This window comes from Centruroides sculpturatus, unplaced genomic scaffold (assembly GCF_000671375.1).
Source record: "Centruroides sculpturatus isolate CEXI.00-Female unplaced genomic scaffold, Cexi_2.0 scaffold44, whole genome shotgun sequence".
Classification (NCBI taxonomy): domain Eukaryota; kingdom Metazoa; phylum Arthropoda; class Arachnida; order Scorpiones; family Buthidae; genus Centruroides; species Centruroides sculpturatus.
Window position 1 is genome coordinate 1,048,142 of NW_019384307.1, and position 15,108 is coordinate 1,063,249.

General features: G+C 30.5%; 1 protein-coding gene across 1 annotated transcript in view; it reads right to left on the minus strand.

Moving 5' to 3' along the window:
• Positions 1 to 14,234, minus strand: part of LOC111619685 (mediator of RNA polymerase II transcription subunit 26-like) — a 39,324-nt gene extending 25,090 nt beyond the window's left edge. The window contains exon 1 of the mRNA XM_023361457.1: positions 14,066 to 14,234. Within this exon, the coding sequence (XP_023217225.1) occupies positions 14,066 to 14,128 (63 nt within the window). The 5' untranslated portion in view covers positions 14,129 to 14,234. The remainder of the gene's footprint in view (positions 1 to 14,065) is intronic.
• Positions 14,235 to 15,108: the final 874 nt, after the last annotated feature.

Genomic DNA, 15,108 nt, shown 5'->3' on the forward strand with positions numbered 1-15,108 from the left:
ACCCATGACCAAACTCCCAGTGTTCAGGGAACAGAACCACTTGGCCACTGATGGGCAATTACATAAAGTCAATATAATTTAAACATAATGTCTATGTAATACTATACATTGGTTTTGTTTTCAACATGTCATAATAATAAAGCTAAAATGTATTTATATGGACATTAAAATGTATGCATGCAAATCCAATAATTCAAAACTATTATAACCAATGTTATATATGATTTTAAAAACATGGTAACCTATTAATAAAAATAATTCTATAAAAATTACATAACAGAACACTTGAAGCTCACGGGCATGTGTTGTGTACCTCTGGTCTAATCACAACTGAAATTAGGTCACTGAAAACGTAGGCTAAATTTAAAACTTTTAAAATGTAATAAATGTAATATTGTATATCCTATCAAATTTTATAAAATGTAGTAATGAAGGCTTTCAGCTAATAAAATGTACATAGTGCTTTAGCTCAGCACTATAATGTAGTGCTGTACGATTGGCTAGATGTATTTGGTTCTAGTGATTCAGAACAAAGAAGAATGACATTAAACTTTTATACAATATATTTCTGTAGTTGTAATTCTCTTTTGTTCTTCCACACTTATGATTATAGTAAAGATTTGTTAGTTGAATTTTAAATGTATATATTCATTCACTTTTAAACACAATGAACAGAACAATATGATGTACTGAAGCACCTTAATGCAGCAGAACAATGGCAGACTGCATCAAGAAAGGGCTGAGAGTGGCACTGTGTAAGATTAGTTTAGTCAGCTGTTTCACTAAAACACTGAGGCTGCTGTTCACTGAATTCACCCAATGATAAAAAATAACAGATTTACACTATAAGGCATTGGAGAACCATTCTAAAACACTGTTGAACTAATTCATCTTATACTTATCAAGCATTTAAAATTATGTTGGCAATATTAAATGGATATAGTTTCTTATCAACTATAAATTTCTTACAAACCAATTTCTAAAATCAAAATTTAATATTTAATAAACTATATTCTGCACAAAAGTATGAAGAAAACTGAATCTCTATCAACAATAAACTGATAAGAAAAATGAATTATTTTTTCTTATGCTGTGATTCATAAAAAAATTTATAAACAATAACATTGTCATTACAAAATGATTTGTTTTTGTCATCTTTCACTATTTAACTTCAATGTGAAACAAACCATTCATATTAAAATAGAACTGCAATAATACATATTTTTATTCTTAAAACTATTGATATACAATGCAGGGATGTGCGAAAAAATTTCTGAGTAGCAAGTGACTACCCAAGAAATTTTTTGGAAAATTTTGCAGATAATTTGGGGATAATTGACCAGCTATATGGCAACTATGCACAGAGCCAATAATAATCAGTTTCATTTATGATACATGATCTATATTCTGTCAATCATACAGTGTAAGATCGCATGCCAGTAAACCAGAAATGTTACCCTCTTGCTTTGAAGACTGAGATTTCAAATACGGGTATCCATCATATAACATGATAGTTACGTAATAAAAAAGTACTGTGTTATGCGAATCTGTGCTATACAAAACAAAAGACTAATGCAAAACATAGGGTTAGGTTCCAGAAGTTAGAAAAAGTATACTATTCTTTTTCATTTGTTTGAAAATTTGTTCTAGAGAGTTGCATTTGTTCAGTCGAGGACCAAGCAACTTTTTTCCAGAATTTGTGTTCAAAGACCGAGTTGTTCAAGTACTGAGATACCGCCATATTTTGTCATTTTACGAATGATTGCTTACCTACAGTTTAAAAGAATTTAATAGCACTTATCTAAAAATGTTTAAATAAACTTCACTAAATACAAAAGTTAATCTATAAAAAAGAAAACAGTGACAGTCTTAAGTCTGAAAGCAATGACAATGACACTTGATTGATAGGAAAGTGAATGCATGTTTTTTTTCTTTCTTGTTCTGTCAGTTTTCATTAAAGTAAACCTGACAAAAAGCATAGAATAATTTAAAAATTTCAATATTGTAAAATCCATGGGCAAATTTATGACAACACATATGCTTACTTGAATAAAAAAAATATTGAATAACGAAGTTTATATTTAAAAATTGTGAAATTTGTAGGGAGGATTTCCAAAACCATGTTAGAGCAAAACTGAAAGTCGTGTCGTACAGAGATATCCCCAAGTTTCAAACCATATTAGAGCTAAACTGTGTTATAGAAGGGATACTTGTACTCACAGCATACTTTTATTTAAAAATTTGTGATAATTCACATATACTTTGAAAGCAGTTACATACTTTCATGATTACTATAGTGCAGCTTGATTGTCACACCTTAATACAGCTTTTTTTCATGATTACTTTTGCATTTATAGTTATTTGAGATAAACATTCCTGTGCAGAACTATAATACTGGTGGCACATCTGATTCCATTCAATGCAGACATGTGGGGCACTGTTGAAAATTAAATTACACCAATTTGTTGATGTACACCACCAATGGTCAGCCTTCTAAATACACGAGGGGGACCCAAAAAAACCGAACTGAGAGCACGCCATTTGTAGTAGTAGTAGAGAATTCTCCCGTTACATGGAATTAGTAGAGACCTTCACGAAACAGCTTTGCAAATGGCGTCAGTTTGTAGGTTTACGTTGGAGTGTAGTGTTGTGTTTCTCTTACTGTTATTTTCTTCCACCTGCAAAGTTCTGGGTGTCCTTCAACATCTCGAAACGATGAAAACGATGAAAAAATCCGCCAAAAAAGTGTTAAGACATCTGCGAGAGGATGTGCGAAGGAAATGCCCAGAACTTTGGCGATCAGGTGACTGGTTCCTTCATCACAACAACACCCCCACACACACAGCATTACGAGTGACTCAGTATTTGGCCTCTTGGGGATGGCCTGTCGTTCCCCAACCTCCATATTCACTAGACCCAGCACCATGCGACTTTTTTCGGTTTCCGAGAATGAAGAAAAATCTAAAAGGGAAGCGTTTTGATGATGTGGAGGCGATAAAAACAGCTTCGCTAAGGGCACTGGACGATATCAAGGTTGAAGAGTTCCAGAGATGCTTCAAACAGTGGGGAAAAAGACTTGACAAGTGCATCACATCTAATGGAAAGTACTTTGAAGGTGACTGAAGGAATTTTGTAAAAAAGTTAATAAATAAAGTTTTTATACAAAAAATCCAGTTATTTTTGGGTCTCCCCATGTATAATGCATATTTTATCATCTATTATAAAGTCCAAATTCTTTCCCTTGTAATCAAGCCAATGTTAGAGTTAAAAACTATTTTAATTTTTACAACATTATATACATTATGATTGCTTTGGCAAGAAAGTCATACACAAAGTCAAACATTATGTTCAATTTTAAAACTAAAATCATCATCTAACATTGCTATATAATAGTAGTGATCTGCTTGTACAGTACATTATTATTATTTTATAGTTTATTGCTTTAAAAATACAATATTTTTCGAATTGAAAGTGTTGATGCTTATATTATGTCAAGCCAGTATGTCCTGCCGATAATTTTTAACCAGTGCACATCTGTTACAGTATTGTTCTATTTTACATTTTAAAATTTACTTTCTTACAAGTCACTTATTTTTAAATTTTCCATTGACTATCATTAATCAACTTTTGGTACATTAGAAATCTCATCCAGGTTCTAGACGAAACAAGAAACGTGCAATGCAAATCATCTGCCAATTATTCTCTTTTAGTCTTATCATTGTTGTAACACATGGATTATAGGATTTTATGTCTTTTTTCTTCAGATTTTTTGCAAGTTTTTGTTTCTCTCTCTCTCATTTTTGTTTGTGTATGAATAAAAGATACAAGTGGTGATTCTGCCATCCATTTCCAACCACTATGGGCACATCCCAGATGATTTAAAAATTGTTATTCTTATAAATTCAATAAAATATAAAAAGAAGCTAATGTAAGAGATTTATATTGTAGCCTTTTCAAAGGCTACGATATAAATCTCTTACATTCATAATTTTTAATCAGAAATGGTTGTGGCTATCTGTTTTATGTGAGTTTTCAGTTATATAAGGTAGAACTGGTATACATTTCACATAATTAGTGGTTATACTGTATATTTTTAATGCATTTTATCATACAATTGCAAATTATTTGCCTATTAATCCTACTTGCATAAAGAAGAAGCCGCAATTGGAGGAAAGCAACCAAAAGACTGTGCAACTCTTTTAATGGCTATAAAACTAGACAACACATCTTTACCACAACACCGGAGAATAGTAATATAACTCTTTCTAACCTGTTACCAGTGCATCTACTAACTCTTAACGATCCAAAACGAACCAAAACTAACGTTTTCGAACCCCTATAGATACAGGTTAGAAAGAGTTATATTAAAACTAGACAAAGTGATAAGGTCAATGTAACTTGTTATTGGAAAATTCAAACAGTTAATGTATTAAGAATATGAAGAAACTTCCTCTGATTTACAAAGCAAACAGAAAGACCATATCATGGCTGTACCAGTTGATTGTGATAGTCAATTAATGACTCAAGGTCATAAGTAGCCATAATTACTGTCAACTCTCTTAAGCAACCAGACTGATTTTTCTTCCAACTTGACTTTAACTCAACCTACAAATCAAGGAATTATCTGTGATTTCAAATTTTGCTATTGCAAACCACTCACAAGGAAAAAAATCTGTTGTCTCAAAGCTGGCAAGCATCACAGATGTCATGCAATTGCTTAAACAAGCTTGGATATGGTTAATCTGATGCATGATTTGGTTTCTGATCTTGGAAAAACACATTTGAAAATAGCTGTTGTTGCTATAAAATAGATAAATATTTGAAGTGGTGTGTACTGTTGATAGCTGAAATTGTATGTTACTTCTTTATTTAAATTTATTTTTCTTTTCTTCAGAATTAAGGCACCAATATAGCCAGGCATTTGATGGTAGCTATCATTGCAAGGTAGCCTTTTCTATTATATGCATAACTAATTTAAATCTTTATTTCTGCTTTAAAGGCTCTGAGAACAGCAACAGTTAAGATTTCCTACTATAATCTTATATTTGCTATTGTGGCAGTGTCCCTTTATGAGCAGTTAATCGCACTGCATACTGTAGTATTCAGAAAATAAAGTTCAATTGTTATAGAACTGAGCTGTGTTTCTGTGTAATCTTTAGGTTGTGTGTGTTGGGCCAACCTATTGGGCCATGCTAAACCTAAGTTTTGATAGATATCAAAATTCCTTCAGTAAATTAATATTTCAGTACATCAATATCACATATCAATATACAAATATATCAAAATATCAATATTAATATCCTAGATAAATACTAAATACCAATATTGGAAATACAAATCAATTTCAGTTCAATGTATTAGTTATTGACATAGCACTAGAAGGCTTTAAATGCCTTTAAAATTTTTTAAATGTCTTGTAAAATGGCATTGAACATATTCTTGGCCATATTGATATTGTCCGAAATACAACTGAAAAGAAACAAAAAACAAGGATGTCAAAAATAGAACAGTTATGTTATGTCAACAACTGTTTATGTCAATATAAATAATTCAGTCCTGCCAATGTCAAGATAAACAAGCTCTACTGTGTGTGTGTGTGTGTGTGTGCGCACGCACATATGGGGTGTATCAAGATATTACAGTTGAGGAATTAATGGTCTGACCTTACTACACACTTTTACCATATGTTATTATATACCTTATCCACATTTCAGTTTTAGACTAACAAATGTTTAGGGTTGACTAAAACAACAGATATAGGTGTAAACCCAAGGTTGAGCTGAAGCTCTTAAAGTTGACTTATACACTGGCATATTCAGTATAGAATCTATCATCTATACTGATTTAAAAGCATTCAAGAATGTTAAGCCCAAATAACTAACATTCTAGAATGCTTTAAATTTCATTTTGAATTTATTTATACTTTTAGTTATTTGTCGAAACCGTGTCTTCTTTTTCTTGTTTCTTCTGATTCTATGTCACGACTTGGTGCATTTATAGACACTTGGCAAATAATTCCATCACCTACATTTACTTCTTACAGAAACGCGTTTCGGGCTTTCGCCCCTCTTCAGTCTGTTACGTCGATAGTTGTGACTTGTGTGTCCGTACTTCCCGCTCCCTTCCCCTCCCCTCTTTTCCCGACTTGACGGACTCCCCCGCATGCCTCGTAATTTGTAACATTACCCTTCTCCGAGTGTTGCACACAGCCTCGCCTGCGACTGTATAAACATTCTATTTTATTTTAATAATTGAAGCCAGTTTTTATGGATGTCGATGCTAAGGTTCTTGTTAATATTATTTTTGTCTATAGTAATTTCGTAGTTATTTATACTCTCTGAGGAGGAATATAAAAATCCAGAAATATTAACTTGTTTGCAAAGTTGTGTACCACTACCAGCACATTTGTATCTTTTGTTTCAGCAACTATGCTCCACTAATGACAAATTATCACAGTAAAATACAATGCTAGTTAGCTGGACTACATTTTTATATTCAGGATTTATCTTTGTGTAGTCATATATACAGAAATTTACCATTGTATACCACTTTTGGAGCAATATTTCTTTTGGTGATACAAATGATATCTGAAGTTAAGTGTAAAAAGTCATTTACTGTATTTATTTAAACAATCCACATCCTCGAGTAATCCATGCATCAATTTTTTGACATGGTATAGAAAGAAACTCTGCCAATTTAATTTATTACATATTAAATGAAATTTCACAAATTTATAGCATTAACACACTATAGCTGTCTGCAATATAGTAAGGAAGCTGCAGCATTGAGAGTGAATGTGGTACTCATGAATGACTAATTGTCTTCTTGTCTTCATTGTAACTCATATATGAATCAAGGTCTGCATGTATGTTATCTGAGTACAGTTGAAATGCTGTACTTCTGAAAGCTTTTCACGATCCACTTTGATAAAATTCCTGGCAGATCATCTCAGTCTCTGGCTGCTTTATCTTTCCCAAAGATGTGCACAAATGTTCACTATCTACTGAGTGAATTGATCATTCACAACAGTGTTGAATGGCTTATTTATAAAAAAACTATCGAGAACCGGCATATGCTGTTTGCATCTACATTACTCCATATCAATTTTCCCACATTTGCAAAATCAAATCCAGAATTAGAGAATTGTCCATGCAACACTTCTCTTGGGCTTCAATAACTATTCTGGATATTTTAATTTTTGGCATAATTTTACATTTGAAAACAACATATGGTAATTTTCTACTGTTCACCACAATATACAGCATCACAGTGCACCTGTTTCTTACAGTCACTCATTCCTACAACATTTTTTTCCATCTTTCATTTTTTTTTTTGTTGATTGTAATATCTTGAAGCATTTCAAAATGCATGGGTATTTGATCCTCAATTTAAGACAAAGTACACTTACTCTTTGTACACATCATCCCTGCATAGTAGTTGTTTGTCTGTGCATGGATAATGAATTTCTTTTAAACAGTGCATTAAACCCCTCCATCTAGCCTTGAAATATTCAATGAAAACTTCTTTTATGATTCCTACAACTTTCAGTTGACACATTTTAGTTAAAATCAAAAAGTCATACTCCTTCTACTTATTGATGTATTTGAAAAGTTTCTCTTCTATTTGTAGAAACTGCTTCTTTTGTTTTTTGCACAAAATTCTTGCTGACATCATACTTACAACAGTCCTATTTCCATTTTCTTCGATCTCAGCTATTTTCTTCCACTTTTCACTCACTGTATACAAAAGTTGTAACATACTCATAATAATTTATAAAAAGCAACAATCTTCAAGAAACTAGGTACATTTTACTTACTGGTTTACACATTACTACAGCAAGTGATGTCATTTCATGCACACACATATACATAAACATGATGAATAATGAAATGGAAAGGGATATCATAAAAACAGAGTAATTTTGATTGCTCGTCTGCAAAGTAAGCAGATCATCTAATTGGTCAATACGAATGGAAATGATGTCATTGCAGACTTCACTCACTATTTTGTAGCATTCAGTCTGACAGCATCCAGTTAAAAATCCATATGATATTAAGAGAGACAAATATCCCAAGAAAGTAAATTATTTGTTTATTCTAAGATACATTATTATATTTCATAATGAATTAACTTACTAATTAAATGAAAGATTTGTTTATGTTGTTTAATTCAAACTGAAGGTGAAAACTAGGTACGAAGATTATGTACTGTCAGTATATTTAATTTATCAACTCTTAAATACCTCGTAACTATCAACTATAGGTGGCATTTCAAAGTCATCCAGCTGATAAGCAAAATTTATCACTAGTAAAGTAAGCAAAGTGCTCAATAACTGGAAACAGCCCGAGCTTTGCTGGTTGCATCACTAAATTTGCTTTAAATAAACTGTGTACCAACTTTTTGTCATAATTTTCTTTAATACTAGATACTGCTGTATTCCTATTTCCTATTGGTCTTGACATATATCATCCATGTGTTTACAATGCTTACCAAGAACAAGTTCAAAAAAATGTTTTTAGAGCAAATCACAGGTAGTACAGAAGTAAAATTTAAAGGATATTATAAATCATGAACCATCTGTGGACACACAAAAAAGTAAACATTACAAACTAATTCACCATAAATAATGTCCTAATATTCTAAAATCAATTTTAAATGCATCAAATCTAACAGAAGATATAAATTTTAGGAAGAAAAATAAAGAAACTATGTTCTGAACATGTTTTAACCATTTTAATTCCATTACAGTAGTACTTTATACTTTAACTGTGTTTATATCATTAACAATATCCAATTACAAAATGTAATTGGACATTATATAAATCAAAATAACAACTAAAAATAAAGTATTATAACAAAAATATAAAAAAACAAAACTGAATAAAGATTTAATAATTATAAATAATTCTAATTTACTGTTAAGCATTACAGAATGATTGTGGTATTAGCATGATACAAATGTAAAAAGTTAAATAATGGATATTTATAATCTTACAAATATATCACTACATTACAATTGACCCTAATAATTTATTAAAAATAAAATAACCTTTTTTGATAAATTCAGAGAAACAAAACAAAGTTTTACTGTATGGCAGGATTAAAAATAAACTGAACTTAATATAACTTATTAATACTACAAGTATTTACAGAAGAGCATCTTTAAAATAATCACCTTCTGCAGCAATACCTGCCAATGTTTGTACCTTACTAAACAGTCTTATGGCCCGTTCTGTTACCTCAAGTGCAACTGCCAAATCATCACAGTATTTATCTCTTCTCCAGCTAATTTAAATTAGCAACCCTTCAGTAGAACTTTCATTTTGTGAAGACAAGAAAGTCTGGTGAATAATGGAAGTTATAGAGGTACATGTATCCTGTGTTTTGCCATTCACTAATTAGGAGAGTGCAATATACCAAGTTATTGTCGTGATTAAAAACCCAGTTTTTTATTCCCAAGAGATAAAACTATTTTTGTCTTATTGTATCGAAAAGACAACCAAGAATGTCTATGCAGGTAAGGCTCCTTGTTAATGAATCTATGTTGCAAACAAACACGGGTATCAGAAATTTCTTTGAAAAGTGCCAAAAAGTACTGCATCATACTTGGAAATAACACAGAATGGGCTACAAGATAATTAGTAAGTGGTATGAACATTGGTAGAAGTGTGCAGCTAAAAGAGATTCTTATTTTGAACATGATCTATAAATAAATTACTATTAACATAATAAAAGTTATAATAAAAGGAGTTTATTTCTGTATCATGTATTAAACTCAAAATCTTAGCTTATTTTCTGCTTTAAAATAAATAAAACATTCAGATTTTCCATCTGAAAATATGGCAAACACAATATCTATTTCACATTTGTAATATTCATATTGTGCCATGCACAATGACTGTAAATGTGTAAATGAATGGCAGTTATTAAATTAATATAGAAAAGTACCATTTGACAAATATTTACAGTACAGAAATGAACAAATTACATCAACTTTCTATGGCAATATAGATTCCAATATAACTGTAAACCAGTCACGAGCAACCATTGCCTCTAGGCCACAAGCAGCGAATAAGGTCCTAATATACACTCCTGAATGGTTTTGGCATGCAATTTTTTCTCGTCTTTTTTCTGCCTTATGCCATTATGCAACCCTATTACTCCAGCTGATATTCACAATGAAGAACATAAACTTGACCAGTAAAAAGATGAGAATAAACTACATATTAATTTGCATACCATCAGAATGTATTATTTCACTACATAGTGTACTGACAATTATACAGTAAGTTCATACTCAGCAGATTCAAAGACTGAAACTAAAAAATATTGCATATGGCCTATCAGAAGCCTATGTTCACCTGTGGTCTACATCCAGAAAAGGTTGCTCATCACTGCTCTAAACTATACTGTTCAAAATGAATAAATTTTACAATCATTCAGAAAATTCAAGGTTAACACCACTCTCTTTGCAAGGTTGATATATATGTAAAATTAATAATTTATTTGAGATTCGTTACCAAAAATGTTTCAAATTGCTACTATAGTATGCCAATTTTTAATGCTGATCCAGTATGAAATTATTCAAAAATTTTTCATTCTTAATACAGCTAACAGAAAATTCATTGGTGATATTTTAATTATCATTTCTTCATTACTAAGGAAATATCTAATTTTGCAATACAGCAATTCTTCACAGGAATATTTTAAAAACAGTATTTCAGTTTATTTATTATTTAAACACTCAAGAAATTTTTGTAAGCAGCAAAAACAATTTAGTTACATACATTTTTGGTCATTTTTAAGAAAATTCATAAATAAATTGGTTTTTGCTGCTTACAAAGGTTTCTGGAGTGTCTGAACATCAACACTTGCAGTTTATTTAAAAAAACAATATATACAGTTTAAATTTCTACTGAATATTTTAGAATTTCTCAATGTTAGACTTCCTTATACAAATTGTATCAAAATTGTAAGGAACTTATGATAAAGTGTGTGGCACAAATGATTGTTCTTAAAACAGAATGTAATAATTGAAAAACAAAGCAGCTTGTAATGCAACTAGTAAGTGTAATCTCGTAAGTGCATAAATTCAGAAACACATGAACTCTGCAGCTTAGAGATTCATTATTATATTTTAATTTAATAGTTTAAATGCTTACTAATTTTATGAAGACACTGAAATGAATTTTTAACAAAAACTGCAGAAATTTATGTTTGGGTAACACAACAGGAAGCTTCAAACTCATTTTACATAATTATGAAAGACAACAATGAAACTACAACAGATTACAAATTAAGCATTAGTACTAGCAACTAAACATTGAAGGAGCAGACTTATAATAAATAGCTAAGGATATGAATCAAAAGCAACAGGTCCTAGAATAAAATTCAAACTGAAAACATCCATAATTAACTCTCTTTTTATAGAGTCAAACACTATATTAATTTAACTAATCCTCAGCACGTCCCATTCATAGATGTCTACAGAAAATTTTCCAGGAGCAAATTTTCCTTTTGTTAAAATTCAGTTAATTTTAACAAAAGCATTTATTTAACATTATTGGAAAGAACTACTTTGGAATTTCTGAACGTAGCATGCAGCATATATCAAAGTAACTTTTTCCTTGTTCTATTTATCCCTATCAAAAGTTATAAGTGAGAACTGAAATAAGTCAGCTTTTCACGTCATCAAACTTATAAAATATGGAGGTGTAATCAATCTGAAATTCAATTCTTAAAATTTAATACATAAGGATATATATGAAACAAAGTTATATGCAAAAAAAAATTGACAATGACCATAGCAATGTAAGGTGTAAAGGATGTTAATTTTTATAACAGTCAGAAAATCAATAAGTGGTTTTAACAGAGAAATTTAATTGAAAAATCTCTGTTATAAGAATAAGCCTTTCAAACACAATAAATCTATAATTTTGGATCAATGAAAAAGAATAAAATATTTGTTTCATTACTGTCAACTTCAGCTGAGGTAACAATATCTTTATATATATATATATAAATTGATCATGAAGGAATTAGGCAGAAATTCACCAAAATACCTACCCAATTAATAGAGTAACTATAAAAAAAAATAAAGTTATATTCTTGTAATAGTCAAAATTAAAAAATAAAACTTTGCTCTCATGCAAACCAATCACAGAGTTTAATATAATAAAATTATTAATGTAAAGTATCACTTTATCCGAAAATATTATGAATCTGTATTGAAGATAAAAATAAATTACCGTTTTAAAATACAAGGCCACATAATACATATATAAATATAAAATATAGCTAAATAGGATATACAATACAAAAGAGAAGAGACAACAAGATCATCAAAAGATAAAAGGAAGCAAAAAATGACCTAAAAGGAAATGGCCTGATGAAATAAAATATATATAACTAGCAGAAAATGGACGAAAGCACAATTTTTGGCAATTATTCATTCAACAAGAAATCAAAGGTGAAAAATGAAATAGAAATTTAACACTTATGAACACATTAATAACACTCAATAAATGGAATTTATATACAATATTAATATGTATACATTTTCTAAATAAAAAATAAATTACTATATATTTATAAAATTAAAATTAAGTCTTTCATCATAATTTTAATTAATACAAATTTTAAAATTTAACTACTATTTCAATATCAATAATACTATCAAATTATTTTTAATTTAGGAATTCCAATTATTCGAGTACAAAAGTTACAAAATAATTTTATTTACAAGAATTCTTCAAATTCAGTAAATGGATCCATTACAAGATAAAGAATGCAGTGTAAGATGTATAAACTGAATATCAACCTGCAATTCAATAAAAAAAAAAAAGAAGCCCAATTTCAATTACATCACTACCATAAATTATCAGTACATATCATCTAGCAAAGTATAACAAATGAAATAAATGCATCCCATAACAAAATATTGTATAAGCTAAAGCAGTATCTATCACTTCAAGCAAAATTTGATGAAATTAGTGGAATTTTCATACCAATAAAGTATTAATAAGTACATCTGTAATTCTACCTTTATAAATCAACCCACACTCTAATAATGAGAAATGAATCATTAAACAAAATTAAGCCCTGTTATGTAAGGTAAAGCAGAACACATCACCACTCCAATCAAAACTGTTGTATTCGTGTTCACTACACTCAGGTTTTCTTTTAGACCCTTCAGAGGACTACGGCCTTGCAACCTAAAAACTGCACACCAACATCATACATAGAGGGTACCGTAGTCTTAGTTACGCCGTTCGCAGGGATCATACCTTTCTCTACCGTCTATCACCTCCCCCTCCTTCTTCCCCTCTTTTCTGCCGGCTAAACACTTCGCATACAGCCGACGTCTCTCGTATGTATGCATGCATGTATGTATTTCATCCGTTTTCGAACAAATCATCAGATATGTCCTACGGCTCCGAAGCCACCATAACAAAATCGAGCACCGGTGCATAATACGAAGCAAAATACACACCTTAAATTAATAATTAAAAACGGAACGGTTTAAACCCAAATTCGAATGGAAGAATTGTAAAAACGAATTCGACACCCTTTAATTAGTAAAATTAAACAGAAAATAGCATGGAATTAAAAATAAACCGATCGTCTTACACATATTAAACTCGGTTTAACTGTTTTTGTGTTCGTGTAATCTTTATTCTAAGCACGTTTTAAGGGACGGTGTGACGTACCACATTATGCCACTAGCATACACATTTTAATATCAGATCATTCCATAAAGCGTCGGCATTGCGAGCCAGACGATTTTGGTAACTAAGCATGGCATTCTGTGACGTCTACCGACCCGTAATATTACGATTATACGTTAAAATACGACGATCCTTTTAATAAATTACGTCCCCGTCGACGTTTATAACATTTAATCGAAGTCTTATTTAACGTATAAACGGCAATTCTAATCGAAAACAACGATTTTTAAATTTGTCACTTAAGCCTAACCATTGGGTTGTTTAATCGTCTGCCACACAAAAATGGGGTTCGGTTATTTTAATTGATTTACTACGTATTACTCGCTCCTTTAACTTACATTGTAGTCTGGATCTAATGCACTCAATAATTTATCCTTAATGTCGTGAAGAGTGTTCGGCATGAGGAGAATTAACACTCTTTGCCGAGCTTCGCATACGACGCACCACAACTACTATGGCGGACATAGGCTCCCAATGCTCGACGGGTAGACGTGACGTCGAGCAAAAGCACGGTGACGTCATCCGCCGTGACGTTGACCTCTCCAACCTAAATACAAAACTAAAATAAAAAATAAAAAAAAAAAAAAACGAAAGAGAGAGAGAAAAGTTTTTTCTTTTATTTTTAATTTTTTAAAAATTAATAAAAATCTAAGCTTAGTGGAGAATTTTTTTTTTAAATTTAATTTTGAATTTTGTAAAATATTCGACTGGCTTTATATTACTGTATTATATTTCGCAGCGTCGTCTGCTTTAAGTGACGTAATTTAATTGATTTAATAACTAAATAAAAGAATTTTATTGTGTAAATTCGTAAATTTTCTGTATTTTAATATTTTTTTTCACTTTTTGAGAGGGATTTTCGAGTCTTCTACGCTTGAAATAGGAAGTCACCTGTAGTCACGTGACTTCCAATGGTCGCTGAATTTTGTTTTTTAATTTATTTTAATGCTCTTATATCATTTATGACTAATTTCGATTAAAAAATGGAAAACTTTTCTCCATAAACAACCTGCAAAAGCGCATTTATTCTTGGCAGAATTCTTTTATCGATCTGACCAAACTTCCTCTAGACATGTAATTCACATTAGACCTATTTTTTTCCATAAATTCGATAATTATACAAAGAAAAAATAATTTCCGAACTTTTTTAACCATAATCCACATATTTTTCCTTATAAATTAGCCATTTTTTTATTATTTATTTACTAACAGAACTTATAAAAATGGCGCACTGTTCTCAAAGTTTATGGGAAATTAAGCGTGTACGTATCATCAAAAAAATAAATTTGTGGTTAATATTCTCATTTAAACTGTTTCTAATTAATTTTTAAGTCTTAAACGAGATTTAAAAAGGAAAAAACAATACAATTTTTTGACTCAA